This window comes from Nicotiana tabacum, chromosome 11 (genome assembly GCF_000715075.1).
Source record: "Nicotiana tabacum cultivar K326 chromosome 11, ASM71507v2, whole genome shotgun sequence".
NCBI classification, from domain to species: Eukaryota; Viridiplantae; Streptophyta; class Magnoliopsida; order Solanales; family Solanaceae; genus Nicotiana; species Nicotiana tabacum.
In genome coordinates this window covers 53,062,309-53,081,843 of record NC_134090.1, presented here as the reverse complement: position 1 = coordinate 53,081,843, position 19,535 = coordinate 53,062,309, and the positions used below count along the sequence as shown (strand labels likewise).

Genomic DNA, 19,535 nt, shown 5'->3' with positions numbered 1-19,535 from the left:
TCGTCGCATAAATAATTCATATAGGTTCCCAGTAATTGAACAAAAGTTGTCTGATGCCCTTTGGGTCCCTGTACGTATTGTTTATGTGAACGATTGATTATTACCTATTGTATTTAGTATAGTCGACTCGATAAACATCGTCGATTGGTTTTCTATAACTAATTGATCAAATGAACTAATAATGTCACATGACTGATCGAACCATGTCACTAACTGAATGCCCGACACTGTTTGAAATGGGTTTGTTTGTATTGCAAAACGACTAAAAAGATTCAGCCCATGGGCAGTTCTGAATTTGAACTTTCAGAAGTTCAAAATGCACAGATGCTGCAATGGGTTTAGGGCAGTAATAATCAGGGTTTAACAGGGGTAGTCTGGGGTTTGAAAAGAACAGAAAAGCTTAGTTTAAATGAGCTGACAAGTAGGGTACTAAATTGGGATTAAACTAATGCCAATGGGGAACAAGACACAAGAGTATGGGGTTTAAAATGAATACTTAAATGAACCCATAACTCTTGAACAAAAGGAATAAGCCAAGCGTGGGGAACAAAGGGCTGGCATCAAAAAGATGCTTAGGCGTGGGATTTAATAGGTATGGGCAGTCTGCAAATTGGCAGGATCCAGGCAGCTTGACTGCACTGTTTGTTTGGCTTATAAATAGGCCATTTCAGAACTTAAAAGGGGCTGGAAATTTTAGTCTTGAGAGAGGTCTTGTGAGTTGAAGAAAACTGAAAAAATATAAGGAAATTTCCAGAAACACTGTAACCAAACACTGTCTGAAAACTACAGAAGAATTCATATTGGTCAAGCTGTCTTGGCCAAGTTCTGTTGTTTGCCCTGATTGAGCTGCTTGTGATTGTTGAACTGCTAGTGTTGCTGCATCGAATACTCTGTTATTTCTGTTGTTTCACTACTCTTTTCTGGGATTACTTGTTTGGTGCTCGACCATCTGTTGGTTTTCTTTGTTCTGGAAACTGTTGCTGGTCGTCTGTGGACTGTGGAAAACACTTGTGGTTGTTGGTTTGTTGCTGTGTTGTTGTTGTGTTTGTTGCATACTGCTCAGCTGATCATTCCTTTCTTCTTTTGTCCTCTATACCAGGTACACAACCAATACACTGTCAAATGTAATTGGAAAATTGAGCATGAATACAAAAAGAAAAGACCGGAAGTTGACTTTCATACCTAGATTGTTACATTAGATATCATGTACTGTATAATAATTTTCATTCCTGTGTTGACAATAGAAGTAGCCTGTATGCCCAGTGTATATCAATATAGATTAGCTGAATGATAGTTTATATATGTATGCTGATAGGTGAAAATATTCCCAATGAAATAGGTTGTATCTTAGACTTAGTTTTACTTTATAGTATGTCCTTTAATGTAGGCCAAGCATGAAAATCGTACTCTATTAGTTAAGTTCTTTCCTTTCTGATAAACTGCTTCATATAACTGGTAAACCATGTTTTAAGACAAAGAACACGGAGACTGCAATCTCAACCTCACGAAGGTCGAGCCCGGGTCGAAACAGACCAAGCAGGCCTGCATCGAACAAACAATGGCCCAGGTCTGGTCCATCACGCATGGGCTGGATTTGGGCCCTTAATTTTTGCTCGGCCGACTGCGTACGTGGCCGTGCTTCTGATCTTGTGCAAGCACTCAGAATTCTGTATAGATAACTTGCAAGCATGTAATTAACTAGGGCTATCTACTGTTTTCAATTAGTAGAGACAAACGCAACAAGAAACGTAGTTGCTATAGGATATCCTTTTAAAATAAGGACGAGATGAGCCTCGACAAAAAATAAAGAAAAACACACAAATTGCGGGGCCCTTGTTAAATATATATATGTTGAAGCATTCAGTCCCTAAGGTTGGTCATTTTGCAAATCTCACGACCCTCCCGGAATAATAACGCGATAGCCTCTTTAAGCGCGTATTTAATAATTTTACCTTCTTAAATTCGGGTGTGCATTTATATGACCCAAATCTAAATCTCGACGGATTCAAAATGTGTTTCTAATCACGGGTACATTAATTGTGACGTGGTTCGAGATGCGTGTCCATGACGTCGCAAATTTCTTTTAAAAACAAGAATGAGACGAGCCTCGACAAACAAAATGTACAAAAGTTGCGGGGCCCTCTAAATGTATGTATATATCAAAGTATTTAGAATTCGGGATGTGCCGTTTAACGAATTTTTACGACCTTCCCCAAAATAACGAGACGCTAGTTGCTTTAGGCGTGCCTTTAATAATTTATTTTCCTTAATTCGGGTGCACATTTATGTGACCCAAATCCAAATCTCAACCGAGTCGAGATATATCGATAACCACGGGTGCATTGATGTAACGTGGTTCGAGATATGTTTTCACGACGTTGCAATTCTTGTAAAATAATAATAACGACAAAAGCAGTCAAAAGTTAAAATTTGCACATATGTTCAATTTGTATAAAATCAGATAATCAAGCCGAATATAACAGTTGAGCGACCGTGCTAGAACCACGGAACTCGGGAATGCCTAACACCTTCTCCCGGGTTAACAGAATTCCTTATCTAGATTTCTGGTACGCAGACTGTAATATGGAGTCATTCTTTTTCCTCGATTCGGGATTAAAATTGGTGACTTGGGACACCCTAAATCTCCCAAGTGGTGACTCTGAAATAATTAAATCAATTCCGTCTCGATTGTCCTTTAATTGGAAAAACTCCCTTGCACCCTCGCGGGTGCGTAAAAAGGAGGTGTGACACTAATTTCTTTATTTTAAATCACGATATTACTAATAACTTAACAAGACAGGAGGAAATAATTCAACGTAGTAAATTTACTTTAAAAATTAATTCACCAGAATAATAGTTTCAGGAAAGGAACTCAAGGAACAATGTCAAGTCAACAACTGTATGCCAATAACCCGCTCCTCACAACTCAGTGAAACCCGAAATACAAGTTGTCAAGTCTTAAATAAATAAATTAGGGTCTTCTCAGTATTCAACTATAACCAAATCCTAATGAAATGTAAAACCACCAAATAACTTGTACAATCAAGGGAAATACATTAGCATATATATATATATATATATATATATATATATATATATATATAGGCGCGCATCCTGATCCCACCAATCCTCCCTTATTCCTCCGTATCAATTATAATAAGAGTAAATAGTATATATATTTATTGCAGCGTACAACCCAATCCCACCAATCCTCCCTTATTCCTCCTTTACAATTACAATAAGAGTAAATATTATATATATCACCATATCAGTAACAACATGATCATTCACCCTTATTACTCCTTGTTGCGGCGTGCAACCCGATCCCACCAGTCCACCCTTATTACTCCTCAATATATACCAACCTTATTCCTCTTGTTGTGGCGTGCAACCCGATCCCACTTGTCCACCCTTATTACTCCTTTTTGCGGCATGCAACCCGATCCCACCAGACAACATCAATTCTCCCTTATTCCTCCTCATCATATCAACAACCAGACATAGTTTAAAATCAACAGCAACAACAATTCAACAACCCAATAACAAGATGAGTACGCGTCAACAAGAGAATTACGAAAAACTAATAAGCTAAACAACCTTTACAAGACATCAAGACATATAAGGCACGTGATAACTACACCGGCAACCACAACAATTTGGACACATAGCATATATGCATAGGGTCATAGAGGAAATTCACAAATTAAGAAATAACACAACGATAATGAGGATAATCATTTCAATTAAGGCAAATAAGGGCCAAGTAACAAGTAAGAGTTAGAGGAAAGCTAACAACATCGTATGGAGCATATAGATATAAATCAGGCAACTAGGAAACTCAATCATATTAGAATACTTCCCACTTAATGAACACAAGGACCTAAGTATCCTAAAGGCAAATTTTTCACAAATAAGTCCGAGCACACACTCGTCACCTTGCGTGCACGGACTACAATTAGCATAGAAGACTCAAATCCCAAGGGGGAGTCCCCACACAAGGTTATGCAAGATAGTTACCTCAATCCGGCCAATTCAATACTCAATTTAGCTTTTCCTTTACCAATTCATCAACGATTGGCTCAATTTAGCAAAAAACGACTTGAATACATCAAACAACGCAAGAGAAAACAACTTCAATTAACAAAACTATGATTCTTATACAATTTGCAAAAAGTCAACAAAAGTCAACTCCCTGGGCCTGCACCTCGAAGCCCAAAAAATTTACAAAAAACGAGTACCCATTCCGATACGAGTTCACCCATACAAAAATTATCAAATTCTGATACCATTTGGTCCTTCAAATCATCATTTTACATTTTTGAAAGATTGTACAATTTTCCCCAAATATTCCTTTAGATTCTCATAAATTTAATGTTAAATATAAGATATAATCACAAAATATAGTTGAAAATTGATTAGAGACACTTACTCAATGATTTGGTATGAAAATCTTCTCTCTAAATTGCCCACTCTCGGACCTAAGGTTCAAAATATGATAAAGTGAAGCTAAGTCCCGAAATGGGAATCTTAATACCAGCCTCAGATGTCGCATTTGCGACATCAGAATCGCAAATGCGAAGGCTAGTAAGCTCTGATCAAGTCGCAAATGCGAGCACTGAGATGTTCGCAAAAGCGACAGTTTTGTCGCAAATGCGGAGCTGCTGATCGCAAATGCGATGAAGTTGTTCGCAACTGCGAACTCCCTTGCCCCAGCCCAGCGTCGCAAATGTGAGAAGGATCTCGCAAATGCAGTCATTGCATTTGTGATGAAATCCTTGCAAATGCGAGAACAGAGATACCAGCACTGCTGAAACTTCTTCCAACACTCCGAAACGCGTTCGAAACTCATCCGAGCTCTCGGGGCTCCAAACCAAACATCCATACAAGTCTGAACACATAACACGAACTCGCTCGCATGATCGAAACATCAAAATAACCTCTAGAACCACGAATCGGATGCCAAAACGCATGAAAATACCATGAACTTCAAGAACTTCTAGAATTGTAACCAAGCGTCCGAACCATAACAAATCAACTCCACACGACGCCAAATTTTGTAGGCAAGTCCCAAATGACATAAAGGAGTTGTTCGAGCTTTCGGAATCGAATTCTGACCTCGATAACAAAAAAGTTAACTATGGGGCAAACCTCTCCATTTTCCAAACTTCAATTTTTCCAACTTTCGCTAAATGCCTCAAATTACCTTACGGGCCTCCAAATCCAAATTCGAACGCACGCCTAAGCCCAAAATCACCATATGAAGCTATTGGGATCATCCAAAACTCATTCTAGAGCCGTTTACTCAAAAGTCAAATTCCGATCAAATTCTTACCGCTTAAGCTTCCAAAACTAGATTCCTTCTTCCAATTTGACTCTAATTCATCCGGAAACAGAATCCAACCATACACGCAAGTCGATACACATAATATGAAGTTGCTCGTGACCTCAAACTGCCGAACCAGACGCAATTGCTCAAAACGACCAGTCGGGTCATTACATCCTCCTCCACTTAAATATACGTTTGTCCTCGAACGTGCCCGGAGTCGTTGCGAAGCCATCGAACCACTGCATGAGCTCCTCATACATACACCTGGGGGTGATTCCCCATCACCCAAACCTATGTAGGATTGATAATGTAACTTAACTGAAGGTCTCGCCTCATCCTTAGTCCATAACCTTAGGACAGAACCCAAACTTCAACATCTGAAATTCATCATAGGACCCGAATTACACATCATCACACTGTATGAACCTGAACAGGCTGAATCAAGCCAAATATTCCAATACAGAATACAATCACATGCTATTCCACACAGCTCAAATGCCCGAAGCAATTCCCTCTGACCACCATAGCTGCTCAAATAAAATCCTGAATGCCGGCAATACACTTCACATTGAATATAAAATCCTGGATGCCGGCAATACTCATCCCAAAAGAAGAGAAAAAGAATAAGAATTAACCTAAATAGATGTTCATCTAACTTGTTAAACTAAAAATAATTAGCGAATATATAATCATATAGTTTATGTATAATATATGCATAACCGTATATAATCTATGCATATCGATTAGGAAAAGTAAACAATGAATTCGATCGACTTTTTTGTAAAGATCTAAAAAGAAGAAAAGAATAAAATTATAGATATTGTTAGCCCAGCCCACACTAATGAACAAACAATGGTCACAAACTAGACATGGGTTGATGACATAAATGACCTTGAATGATGTTGGCTTGAACATTTGACCTTTAGGACAAGTCACTTAACTAATGTGCAAAACTTTAAGTTTATCAAGTTTTACTAATGGGCAAAAATTTGACTTTGAAGATTGCCCATTAGGCAGGTAACTTATTTCAAAGGCCAAAAGTTAAAGAGCTCCCTTACGATGTCCTATTTCTATGATTTTCTAAGGAGGAAATTCAGGATTACCCTACAACTGATGATTAAAAATTAGTTTTAGTGTCACAAATAATTAAAATTTAGCCATTTTTTCCAGCGAAAATAATACTTGGAGAAGAATATCTAACTTAAAAGTGCGTAAAGACTCGATTCATTATCTTTTTTGCTCTTTTTTAGCTCCAGTGAAAGCTGAAATTAGAATTATAGGATTGTGTCTTGTTTGAGTTCTAATATTTTTTCTTGGAGATCCAGCTCTATATGCTGAAATTTAACTTTTAAAAGTTGAAACTCCAACATAATATGGTGGAATTCACACACTGTGTGTCTTGTTTGAGTTTTAATATTATTTCTTGGAGTTCCAACATAATATGCTGGAATTTAACTTCTAAGAGTTTGAACTCAGCATAATATGTTGAAATTAACATACAACATAATATGCTAGAATTCACATATGATATTAAGATTTTATTTTCGCATTAAATAGTGGCTACTTTTTAATTACTTTACAAATATTGATTATTTTTTAATTACCAATTCAAAAATTTTCAGCCCACGCTATTTTTACAAATGACGCTGTATGGCCCTCCAAATATTTTAATAGCCCATGTTTTCATCTTTGACCCGAAATGGCCTTTAGGCCCAATTCTTTTGCAAGTTGTAGCCACAATTTCCAATGCACTTCTCTTCCCAATTCATTCGTATTTCCTACTCCTCTAGTTGTTTGTTATTCTCCTCCCACTTCCATCATCGATATAATCTCCAGCTTATCTCCACCGCCTTCCTCACACCACCGCTCCAATTTACCTCCACCACTGATCTCACTACCACCGATTCACCATATTTCCATAAGTAAATCTTTATCTACCTCTCAAAATACTCTCAAATCTCAACCCCAAAATCAAATCGAGACCAACAACCATCCACTGTGAATCGAAAATTTATAGAAATAATTTTTCTTTGCCTAAACAATCTCCACCGCTACCTCTAACCAATGATAATTTTATTATCTTCCGTGTTGCTTCCTTCCTCTTCTATAAAAGTCATGTAATTCTAGATCTTTAAGGAATTATAACAAATACTTGGCTAGTGATATCTATCGGCCATGGCTGCGATCAGATAAAGACTCCAGTGACCTTCCCTTTTTCTTTCTGTTTCGGCTCCGACTTTTTTGCATCTACCTTACAAATGTATATATAATGTATATATATTGTATAATAGGTGTATATGTACTATTATACAATTTATATACACTGTTTATACAATATATAATGTCGCTGGTGGGTTGTTGGTGCGTTGTGAGCCGTTTGAAGGTTGGTCTTCATGATTCTTTTGGATGAATTTATGTGCATTTCCTAAGAAGAAGTAAAAGGTGAAGTGTATTTGTGGAGGTGGTTATTGTTGCTGTCTTCTTCTTCTTCTTGAATATGAGATGTATAATTTGTGTATATCATGTACAATAAATATATATTTTGTGTATCTTTTATGTATAATATCTATGTATCTGTATACACTTTGAGTTTTTATACATTATACACTAATTATACAATATATATACACTGATTTTACAACTGTAACTATGAGAATTTTTCAGTCTTTGGGTTATTTTTGGTGAGCAAAAAAAGAGATGGAATTGTATATACACTATTACATTGTATAAATTTTTTATATAAAGTGTCCTATATTTTTCTCAGTATACCCCTAAATCCTAATGTATCTTTAGTGTCCCCCCATATATATATATATTCTTAGATGGTAAGAGGGGGGTTAGATAAAATAAAAAGGTCTATAGTTAAAATCTTCTTCTTAGATGGTATAGATGATATGATTGATGGTATGATAATATTAACAATATCATATGCAGTTGTTTTCTATATATATCTGAACAGATACTACTATTGTGTTGTAGGTATATAAAATGTACGACCAAATCTACTATCGAATAAAATCCGGTTTCTATGTCTAATATAAATTCTTCTAAACTTTGGGTAAGGCTCCTAGCAAAACTTTCTAGATGGGTATAATTATTAGGATTAATGGACATTAACAATAAAATTATTTTTTTGCGATTAAACTCTTATGTTGTGAAAATCCTACTCGGTACTCTCTCTCTCTTATTCTATAGACTTGTATAGTTACAATATTATCCAAATTATGAACTGAGATTACCCTTTTTCTAAATTGAGCTTACATATGCCGGGTAGAAGAAGTCATACATGATACCACAATATTGCAGTCTATACAGCGTGTAGCCCTATTAGTTTGATGGGTATTTGTTTTAGGGACAGTACAGTTGGCACACTGTACTGTGTTCATTTGTTGTCCAAAATTGGTACGTGGCAACTCTTAGGTGTTAGTAATCACTTTCTCTCGTCCAACAACTACAACTCTTTAATTTGCTCATCTAATTCTTCTGCACCTAACAAATCGTGTACTTATGGGAAATTTGAACCGTGAGAAAAAGAAAGAGAAGTAAAAATAGTGTCCATACGATAAGTTTGGGCTAGCAAGTATAATTAGTTTGGGGTTATGAGTTGTATGACTAATATTTATGGCTACTCGATGATATTTATTTTCTCCGACCGGTTAAAAGTGAATTTCTCTCTTTTCTTACTAGACTAGACAGTCCATAGAATTTAAGGCCTGTCAACCCAGCCCAGGCCAAAAAGGGATGAAGTACATAAATAGCTCTCAAAATAGATGATCTTGAATTATTATCTTGGATTGTCTTAGGGTAGAACTTCAAGTTTAACTAATGTTATAGATAATATATTTAATTTTTGACCTTAAAATTTTACCCTTAGAATAAGTGGGGGTCAAAAAATAAAAGTATTTGATTCGGTTCAGAGTTCAACGAAAAAACGATGTAAAATGGGTCATATGTATTTGTGTAATTTTTTATTCATCTTTCAGCTCAAGACCCCTTTGTTGAGAGTTGCGGGTGTGCATCGATCCATTTGGTTCAATTGTGAATATTATCGGTTGCATATGGGTTACCGAGTAATGCACATGGAGTGAATTTCAATCACTGAAGTTTGCATAGTCAGATTTCAAGCATAGCCATAGTTTGGTCCGCTAACCCAAATTCCCTTGTTAATGGCACAAATGCAACTTCCAGTAATGGAAAATGCTTCCCACTCTCACTGCTCAACACAGAAGAAAACATGGGAAGTCGTTTGGGAAGAAGAGTTGTGAACTTTGCTAATTTCCCCCTTAAGCTCCTCATGCCTTCCTCTTTCTCTAATATCACTGAAATTTCCCTCAAAACAATCCCCTCTGCTTCAAAGGTAACAACTTCTGTGAATTTTTCTATATTTTTGTGTAAACAAATATGATTTTGAACCTTAATTTCATTGATTTCTTGCAATTTTACGTGCATATTGAGATAAGAGAATGCAATATTTCTTTACTCAAAAAAGGAATCTTTTTAACGTAGATGCTGGGTTGTTGTTGTATTGATGCATTTAGTATTGATACATTATTTCAAAACTTAGTTTCAAAAGTCTTGGAAATTTTATTCATTTGTTCAGATAAAATTAAAGGAGGAAGTTTTTTGAGCATTTATTGTTAGACTTGTGACGGGTGTTAGTTGCTTTTAGGATTTTATTGGAATTTTATGTACAGAGACATAAAAAGCACCCCAAATTTGAATTTTTCATTTTTAACTTTGCTAAACATTTTTTTCTGTAGTCATTGCTAGAGTATTTTATATTTTAACCATATTTAGCTTTTGTAAAATGTTCATTTTTTTCTTAAACATCATAACATGTAGAGTTTTTATTTTTCTATACAGATCGAAATAAAGAGGTATTTTTTCGTACAAGTGATATGAAAATATGATTTGGAAACTTAGCTTCAAGAAGTTTCTAGGATTTTTATATACACATTGACATAACGAGAGAAATACTAATTCATACAAGTTATATTGAAATATGAACGAAGAACTTAGTATCAAAGGTGCGTTGGATTATTTGTACAGATTGAGATAAAGAGAGTTTTGGAGTCACTATACATATTTGAGGTGGAGAAGGTCCAAACCCTTAACATGGATGGGAAGAAGAAGAAGAGAGGTGGGTTGTTGATAGCTAAACCAGACTATAAAAAAGCATATGTTACTCTTAAGAACCCGTTGTCTATCTCATCGGACCTATATCCAGTCCGGATACTCGAAGAGGAGAAGAAGAATACGAGCAAGAAATCAAAATCTAGCATTGTTGAGGATGATGAACCTAAGAAGATGCATTGGCTTGACGGGAAGAAATATGGGAGGTCTAAATCAGAGACGAGCACTAGTCGTGGCTATGATGGAGATCGGAGTAATGTTGGTGCAGCACCGGCGAAGTTCGCATGGAGCAGTATGAGGTCTTATGCTGCTAGGTAGATTTCCTTTTTCAATTGGAATGAGGAGATCTTTGTCAGAGAGTTTTTTGGGTAAAGTGCTTCCATAGCTCAGTTTAGTAATGGTGGTGTATTATCGTGGAGTATATCACTTATGTCAACTTCTCTATAATTATTTGAAGTTCTATGTATTTACCTTCATTCATTGGAGATAATTTGATATTTGTGAGTTGAAAGCTGGAACATGATGAGTTTCTTTTGTATTGTTTCTTACATGGATGATCAGAGATGGTACTTGAAATTGTGTTGAATAAACTGTTTGATTTAGTCATCTCCAATGGTTAAATGAGAAAGCTTGCTCTGTGCAAGAAGTAATGAGGCCAGACTTCTTTTTTATCGTCGTCAGGCTAAAAATGTGTATTAGGAAGTTCATATCAAGAGGAAGTCCAATGGTTAAATGTGTCTTGTGGGAAGCTACAGCTACATAAACATTTGATCAAAAGAAAGAAGAAATCTTCAAGATCAAGAGGACTTTTGACTGGAAGTGTGATATGATTGATTTCTATTCTTTATAGGGAAATGATGGGATCCTGATCTGTTGAACAAAAGATACTGGTTCTGTTGTAAAGTATAAATGCCACTTAGATAAATGACTGTGTTTCTGCATTATGCAGGTGATGCAACCATGTCCATTAGTGATAACATTATTACATAGTTACTTACAAACAAGATGGCAGATGATGAGTTCATTAAATTAGATGAACAATTTGTAATTTGACACTCTGTCTGATCTGATAAGAAGCACAACTTTAGGATCTTAGGATATAGACTGCCTTCGACGAGAGCATGCTTTGCAGCCTACATTTGATCTATTATGGCCTTCTTCAGTTACTTCACTATCCAATTTTCCATTGGAATGAGCAGATTTTTTCATCTTTCTCCACCCAAATGTCCAGCTTGTTTTTGTATTTTTGTTGTTTACTTTTTCATAATTGTGTTGCAGTTCCGAGTAGTCCCTCTGAAGCTCTTCCATTTGTATCTTTATTTTTTCAAGTTCTTCTTTAAGGGACTTGACCTCCTTCTTGGAAGGTGACTGACTACTTTCCTTGTCTGACTCGTCATCACTTGTTATATGATCTTTCCCTTGTATTGCAGCCTTCATCTTCACTTGCTCTGAGAACAAAACCTGCAAGTTTCTCTCTTTTTAATTCATAAGTTTATGAGCATGTTTAGAAGGCTATTTGGTCTTGTTTTGGTACATATATGTCTTTTTGCAAGCTTAGTTTTTGATTAACCCTTTTTGCAAGCTTAGTTTACAACACTTCTTTTGCCTTGGCTTCTTAGATCTATATTAGGCTTTTTTTATGACGGTGTGTTGGGTTCAGCTTGCTCGCATCTCCATTGTTCTACCCGATACCTACTCCCTCCCACCAGCATAGGTACCTAGTAGTTCTACCCACCAAGCTTAAGGCAGATAGATAGAAATCACCTAGCGTTTTTTGTCTCCGTTGTGATTTGAACCCTGATATCCAAGGTTTTCACCCACTTGAGCAATCCATGTTAGACATTCTTATTGCAATTTCACTCAAAATATTTACTGCAGCTTTCTTCCAGATATGTGCCTCAAGTTTCACATTGTTTGCTCGTTCTATGAAGCTCCACCATGTCCTGATACATCTAGTATGTTCAGATAAGGTCTATTCTTCTGGTCCTTTTGTTGCATGTGCTAATAGTATTTGTGTTATCTGAATTCTGAGGTGAATAAGGTGTTCATATTTCTGATATATAGTTCGAAAAAGAGGTGAGGAAAACAAACAACTTGCCCTAAGATACACAGGATGACTATTACAGATATAGCCATTCAAAGTAAGAAAATAAAGATTGGTAGACTAGTTTCTAATTGTCTTTTACATAAATGGGTCAGATGCTTCTAGGTTTGAATTTTACAATGTTTGGTTTCGAGACATTTTGTGCCTAAAAATAAAAGGATGCAATGGCAAGCTAATTAATGTGTAAGATTATCCAATTGTGATTTTGTGGCTTTTGATGCCTGCACATTTCTAAGATTGGCACATAGAAGTTAGCTCTATTTTTTATTTTTTAGATAACCGTGGTATTCGAGCTAGCTTGCGCAAACCTCGACTAACTCCACAGGTATCTGCTACCTCTCACCCGTGTAGGTACCGGGTAACTCTACCAATCAAGGCTTGGACAGATGAGAGGAACTCACCTACTGTTTTTTTGCCTCGATTGAGATTTAAGTCTGAGACCTCATAGTTGTCAACCCACTTCATTGACCACTGGGCCACACCCCTGATGCCGTAGAAGTTAGCTCTATTATATCTAGTTATTTCACCATTCAACCTTGCAACGTCAAATAAAAGCTAGTCTTGCTCTAGTGTAAGATTCTGGCCTTGTTGGCATCTAGAAAGTTTTAAGAAGCTGAATTGTATTATGCTATTGTTTACTTCTGCCATGATGCTTGGTAAGGATCTAGAGACTGAATATGCCTTACAATATGAAGGGCTCATTGTCGGCTTTTATATACTTTAGCTCGATCGTGATGTTTAGGACTAGAAATCTTTTTGCAGTTATACCTGGATAACAATCCTTAGAGGCAACCTGTCATTTTGTGCTGCATGTGTGCATGCGTCAAGTGACAACTTCCCACAGTTCATAATCTTGCACAGCCTTTGGCGGTCATGCTCTGACAGTGAAGGATGAGTCTATGGAAAATATTAAACCACTAGTATTCTTTATCAACTTGTACATCAGGAAGTATATAAGTGACGGAAAAATTTAAGAGAGAAAGAGAGAGAGACCTTGAGGTATGTATCAATGGCTCGATAGAGGCCATCGTGACTTGCTCGAGCTTCTAGTGGCAAAGATTCAGCTAAAATTTGGAACTTGTCGATGGAGACATTGGGATCACTTGCAATTTCTGCTAGGTAGCTGTCAACCAGTTTACTGATATTCGATGCTGTAGACTTCAATCCTTGTTGCTGTAGCTGTTGTTTTTCGTATATCAAGAAATAATCCAAAATCCTTTGTACAGCTTCTAAATTGTGCATAGTCTGTTTTTCAGTTGAACTGGATGAACCATTAACGGAATTTGGTAAGACTCTATTTGGGATTCCTCAAGTTTTATCTTTTCTTTAAGTGTCTATATTGAGATGAAAATTGAAAGACTGACCTTTAGAGCAATGTGCTAAATCAAATGATAGAAACTCACTCTATTGTTTGTTCGCCTACTGAATTAGTAGGGATCAGAAGGTCATTCACCGTGGCATTTTCCAGCACCATGCTGATTCTTTTCTCGAGCTCAAAAACTAGGACTGGTGATGGTGCATACACAATAGCCTTCTTTAACATCCACAGGAGGAACTTGCAAGGAACAGCTTCCTTTTGAGGAGGCAGTATACTAACAAGACTCTCTATGATTGTCCTACGCTCCTTATTCTGTCCAATCTTCGTTTCTTGCTTCCTCCCACTCATGAAATGAAAATCAATTATTCTGTTACCATAATTTCCCGTTTCTTCTGTTTTCGTGTCTGTGCTTGGCAACCATTTTTCCCCGTAGCATATTATACATGAGCCAATGATTTCAGGGTTCATTTCTTTTGCCCGCAGTGCTGTGATTATCCGTAAGAAATGGTTAATATGGAGACTAGTAACATCTTTGAACCACCAATTCTCTTCAATCAGCTTCTCCTCAGCTGAATTTCCTCTGGAAATCTTCGAAATGATTGAGTCGCAACATCTTCTAACCATCTGAAGGTTTTCTGCCCATGGTGATAGAATCTCACATGATCTAAGGACAGTGATGGTGTCATTCCATGATGAGAGGACTACAAATGTGAAGAAGGCTTCTATCTTAGCAATTAAATTTCCATCTTCCATTGCTTCGGTCATATCTAGAAATTCTGAGGCACATCTTGTTGCTGCGACATTGTCAGGGTTCAGGCTTATAGGCAGGCCATAACAGAATTTCAATATGATCTCAAAAGTTCCAGATCCGCCTGGAAACTTTTCAAGCTTGAGGTCATAACCTAAATGTGAATTTGGCCGCGGAAGCTCAATTGTTCTTAGGTAGCCACACTTTGAAACCAGTGGATACTGTTTCAGGAGAACATGAACTTGAATCAACTTCTATTAAGTAAATAACAGGTATCACATTATTGCAGCACTTTTTGTTTGTTTTGTTTCGGATAAATACATTATCGCTGAACTCCAAAAAGTGAAACCTGGGTTTGAAGATCTCTTTTATCGCTGTTGAAAAGAGTTTATATTTGCTTCACTTGTTTGTATTTTATTTATTTTCTTTCTGATTGCTGACTCCTAGTTTGTCCTTTTTATTTTCTAAACTCTTTATTATTGGAGCACTCTAACCTTTTTTCAGGTCAATATCATCACTTTCTTGTTCCGTTCTTCCAAGTTGGCAAGAATGTTACAAGGTCATTTCAATGATAAGTCAAGGAAGGCTTCTTTTGGAATTATACAGGTGATCACCTCCTTATGCAGCAGTATATTCTTTATGATGAGTAGAATTGTAATCATGTTCTTCTATGCGGCCACTAGTGTCTTTTTTGAGTGATTTGGTTCTTCGTGTGTTTAATTAGGAAAAGCAACTTACTCTGTTTTGTTCGTATGAATTATAATGCCTCGATTAGTTTGGATATAATCTCCGTAATTACCTTGTGAACGTGGAAGGTGACATCTTCAACTTGAATTGAGAGATCAGTTGGAATCTGACAAGTCGCAAACCTGAAAAACAGATGAAAAGCACACTAGAAACAAACAAACAAGCTAAAACAAAAAAAAGAATTGAATGAGTATGAGGAAATTACATGATCAAACTAAAAACTGAAGCTTATGGTTTTAAGATTCTTACCATGATTGTTCTTTCTTCTTGAAGCCGTCAGCTGTTTCAGTTTCAACTATACGTTGGTTGTGGACGTGGTTAGTACCATTAGAATCATTTGGGGGTTTGTCTGGCTGATCCAGCTGAATGGACTTGTGCATTGTAAGTTGTCTTTACTGCATTCACTCAAGAAAGTTCATCTGATAAAAAGATTGAGTTTGGTGGGGACTGCAGTGAGTAAATGTGAAAAAGGAGTCTGGCTGGAATGAACGGACAATTGAAGGAATGCTGGGGTGGTGTTTTCTCAACTTGCATTGAAGTTCAGTGTGACAAACATGGTATTTATTTCTAGAGACAATTTGATTAAGATCAGGAGGACAGTCAGAATGTTGTCTGTGAGGTCAATGTTGAGCGAAAACCACGTAGAGTCCAATCATTTGCCCAAGTGATCATTTTGTGGATTAGACGAATGTGAGACAGTTGTTGCAATTAATTGTTGAAACATTAGTCTATCTACCTGCATTTTGTGGAAGAATTATCTACTACTCCTAGTTTATTTCTGCAGTGAATAGTATAAAACAAATTTTGCCATTATGCTTTACTGTTTATATTGTGGAAATAGCACGGGCTAGCTATTTCTTGGACAGGTAATCGAAAAACAGCCATAGTTTTGCTGAAACATGGAAAATTACAGCATAATATGCGAGATTAAGAAGCTCTTGCGTATAAACTTCCAGCATATTATGTTGGAACTCTAGGACACGGAAAGTTCCAGCATAATATGTGTGATTATGGAGCTCCTGCATATAAATTTCCAGCATATTATGATGGAACTTCAGTACATTATAAAAGCTCATATGTAAAAATTCGAACTTTAGCATATTATGCTGGAACATTTCCGGATTTTTAATAGTATTTTTGTTCAGATTTTATCTTTACACGAAAAATGGCTAAATTTCAATTACTTTTGAAACTGTGGCTATTTTTCAATTATCAATTGTAAATTTGGCTATTTTTGAATTTCACCCGTTTATATTAGGTAGGTGTATTTTGAATTCTAAGGTGGAGAACAAGCTTAATTGAAGGCTTGAAGCCGGTCCCTATGGTGGAGAATTGACTCAAATAAAACGGTTAAAATTAGCTTTATTTTTCCTTTTTGCAAACTCTTCTACTCCCAAAATAAATAAATAAAGTAGAAATAAAAGGGTGGATATTAACTAGAACTAGGATATTCAAGCGGTTTTTATTTTTCCTTTTGTTTTTCTAAAGTTAGGGGTGGATGTGGAAGCAACGGATTTGCCAAGTTTATTGCCCATTTTTTTCTACTAAGAGCGTGTTTGGTATGAATGAACATCATCGAAAAAATGTATTTCAATTTCTCATGTTTGGTTAAGGACCATGTCCAAAACATAACAGTCGGTAATGGCTCCCACATTTACTCCACCCTCCATTTCTCTTGTGGCATTTGAGTTATTCTTATCTTCATTGTATCATGGGAAACGGACCAAAAATACCCCTGATCAATTAATAATTTGGGAGAAGGGTTAGATTTACCCCTTTACTATCAAATATTATCTACATTTAATCTTCATTATATTTTTGGAACATATGTATCCCTGCCGTTAACAAAGCTTAAAAGCACTTTTTAAGTGCCGAAACTTGTTTTATAAATAAGCAGCTACGTGTTTGGATAAAAGTGCTTAAGCTGAAAAAAAGTTGTTGAAGTGTTTGGTAAATAAGTGCGGGTAAGCACACTTTTTCTGTTAAAATGACTGAAATATCCTTAAAGCTGTAGTATGTTATTTTTGGAGAATTTCCTTCAAAAAAATTGGAAAAATTTATTTGTGTTTAGATGAGTTTTCATTTGAAGTTACCATATTTAGTGCTATATATTTATTTCAATTTTTTCAAATATTTTGTATTTTAGTATTTGTACAAGACAAACAATTATGACATTGTTTGTTTGACAATATAAAAGAAACGCTCAAAACATAAAGAATTTTAAGAAAATAATTATTAGCAAATATACTATCAAATCAGGAGGAGTAAAATAAAAATGCGGTTATGATTATTTACGTGAGAAGAAATCATGAAAGTAAAATCAGGGCGGCTTTAGTGAAAATAATTGAGTGACCATCAGTGAAATTGAGTGACCATAAGTGAAATTGACCCAGCAGTAAACCATAGTAGATTACACTTCAGTTTCCTGTTTAAAACTTGATAGATATCAACAAAAATGAACACCAAGCATCAAAAGTCACAAAATTACAATTCGTCAACAAATATGTATACTAGCTCGCTATTGCATCCTTTCAATTTTTGGCATAAAATATCCCATCATCACATTAACCTAGAAGCAATCTCACCAATTCAATAAAAAGGACAAACTAGAAGCTAGCCTACTAATCTTTATTTTCATATTTTGGACGGATAAATCTGAAATATTCATACTGCTTCTAGTTGTTTGTTTCCTTCACCTCCTACTATAATTCTGTTCAGAAATTTGAACACCATATTTACCACAGATCACGCAAATGCTGACAGAGATAATACATCTAACACATTGAGCACTCAACAACTCTAACATGGATCTAACAAAACCAAGGCAAAATGAGTGCTATAACCTGAGGTTGCGGGAGAACAAAACACAGACCTGTAACCTTATATACATGTTCATACCCTTCCTAAATTACAAATCCATTCTTTCCCACCGAAAGTTGGATTGTGAAGTAGCTGAAGAAGGGCAGAGCAGATTAAATTCTGGCTGCTAAGCCAGCTTTCGTTAAACTATCATATGATAGACAAACTAATCAAATTGCCATTTGTTCTCCTAGTTTAGTTAACTTATCATCTGCTATCTCTTTTATAAGAAACAATGTGATGTTGATGGTGGCGTAAAGTGGATACACAATATCTAAGTCAATCTGATACTTTCCGTTATAGTAAAGGTAAAACCTCTTCTATATGTCAGAATTCCATTATTACGCTGTAAAGGATAGTTATCAATAATATGACACTGCAGGTCCTCTTTGTCTTGCTTATTTGTCTAAGCAAGAGAAGCATCTATTCCGGCATTCATTAGACCTTCACACACACACACAAAAAAGAAGAAGAAGGATCTACATTCATAGATGTGGGAGGATTGAAGAACATTATGTAACTTTTAGATGAACAGAAATGTAAGTCTTAAAGCACAATTTGGCACACCAATTAAAAAGGAGTATGCATAATCCAATTGCAAAAAAATATTAAGGAATTGTTGCTATGACTCATCCTCATAAAACCATTAAACTCGTCCATTGTTATATGCCTCCTCTACTTCTTTTCCTGTTTTGCTCTTCATAACTTTGGTGCAAAGAAGTAGATTTCCGCGTGATGAGTTCCCGACTCTTAGGGAATTTAATGTCACACGGGTTGAGTAGAGCCTTGATGACGTCTTTAACTGATGGGACGGTGCTTTCGGACTTGTGTCGCGGTGCTATCCCATCATAGTCCAAATGGTATCGAACTCTTTTTCTAATAGCGACCTTAGCCGTAGGAATGTTACTTTCGAGCTTATATCGAAGTATTATCCCATCGTGAGTCCCAGCTTTCTTCGGCGATGGCCTTTGGCCCCCAGGATTTTTCGAACTTTTTCTTCGGCGAAGGTCCTTGGCCTTGGTATTATTTCGAACTTTCGTCGAAATATTAACCCGTCGTTGTTCAATCGAGGTCGAACTCTTCTTTTTGGCAAAGGTCCTTGGCCTTAAGGGTATTATTTCAAACTTTCGTCGAAATATTAACCCGTCGTTGTTCGATCGAGGTCAAACTCTTCTTTTTTGGCGAAGGGCCTTAAGGGTGTTATTTCGAACTATCGTCGAAATATTAATCCATCGTTGTTCGATCGAGGTCGAACTCTTCTTTTTTGGCGAAGGCCCTTGGCCTTAAGGGTGCTATTTTG

The 19,535-nt window shown here is 36.3% G+C and overlaps 2 protein-coding genes across 3 annotated transcripts; one reads left to right on the top strand and one right to left on the bottom strand.

The window, feature by feature from the left end:
• Nucleotides 1-9,355: 9,355 nt before the first annotated feature.
• On the top strand, nt 9,356-10,970 carry LOC107827197 (uncharacterized). The gene is made up of 2 exons (XM_016654289.2): nt 9,356-9,683; nt 10,376-10,970. The coding sequence occupies exons 1-2, from the start codon at nt 9,561-9,563 to the stop codon at nt 10,775-10,777; spliced, it is 525 nt and encodes a 174-aa protein (XP_016509775.1). The 5' UTR covers nt 9,356-9,560; the 3' UTR covers nt 10,778-10,970.
• A 439-nt stretch (nt 10,971-11,409) lies between these two features.
• LOC107827196 (BTB/POZ domain-containing protein DOT3-like) lies at nt 11,410-15,756 on the bottom strand. Of its 2 annotated transcripts, XM_016654287.2 has the most exons (6): nt 15,626-15,756; nt 15,429-15,498; nt 13,967-14,850; nt 13,557-13,824; nt 13,332-13,460; nt 11,410-11,920 (listed from the first exon to the last, which is right to left on the bottom strand). In XM_016654287.2, the coding sequence occupies exons 1-6, from the start codon at nt 15,754-15,756 to the stop codon at nt 11,552-11,554; spliced, it is 1,851 nt and encodes a 616-aa protein (XP_016509773.1). In that variant the 3' UTR covers nt 11,410-11,551. The 2 variants fall into 2 exon arrangements, with proteins under 2 accessions (XP_016509773.1, XP_016509774.1); XM_016654288.2 differs by lacking the exon at nt 13,332-13,460.
• Nucleotides 15,757-19,535: the final 3,779 nt, after the last annotated feature.

Bases quoted from the DNA above. Each gene is read 5' to 3' on its own strand.
- LOC107827197 (XM_016654289.2), top strand. From the start codon at position 9,561: ATGGGAAGTCGTTTGGGAAGAAGAGTTGTGAACTTTGCTAATTTCCCC. The intron at 9,684-10,375 runs GTAACAACTTCT...TTATTTGTACAG, and splicing joins CAATCCCCTCTGCTTCAAAG to ATTGAGATAAAGAGAGTTTT.
- LOC107827196 (XM_016654287.2), bottom strand. From the start codon at position 15,756: ATGCACAAGTCCATTCAGCTGGATCAGCCAGACAAACCCCCAAATGAT. The intron at 15,499-15,625 runs GTAAGAATCTTA...TCTGTTTTTCAG, and splicing joins AAGAAGAAAGAACAATCATG to GTTTGCGACTTGTCAGATTC. The intron at 11,921-13,331 runs GTATAACTGCAA...AGAAACTTGCAG, and splicing joins CTCTAAGGATTGTTATCCAG to GTTTTGTTCTCAGAGCAAGT.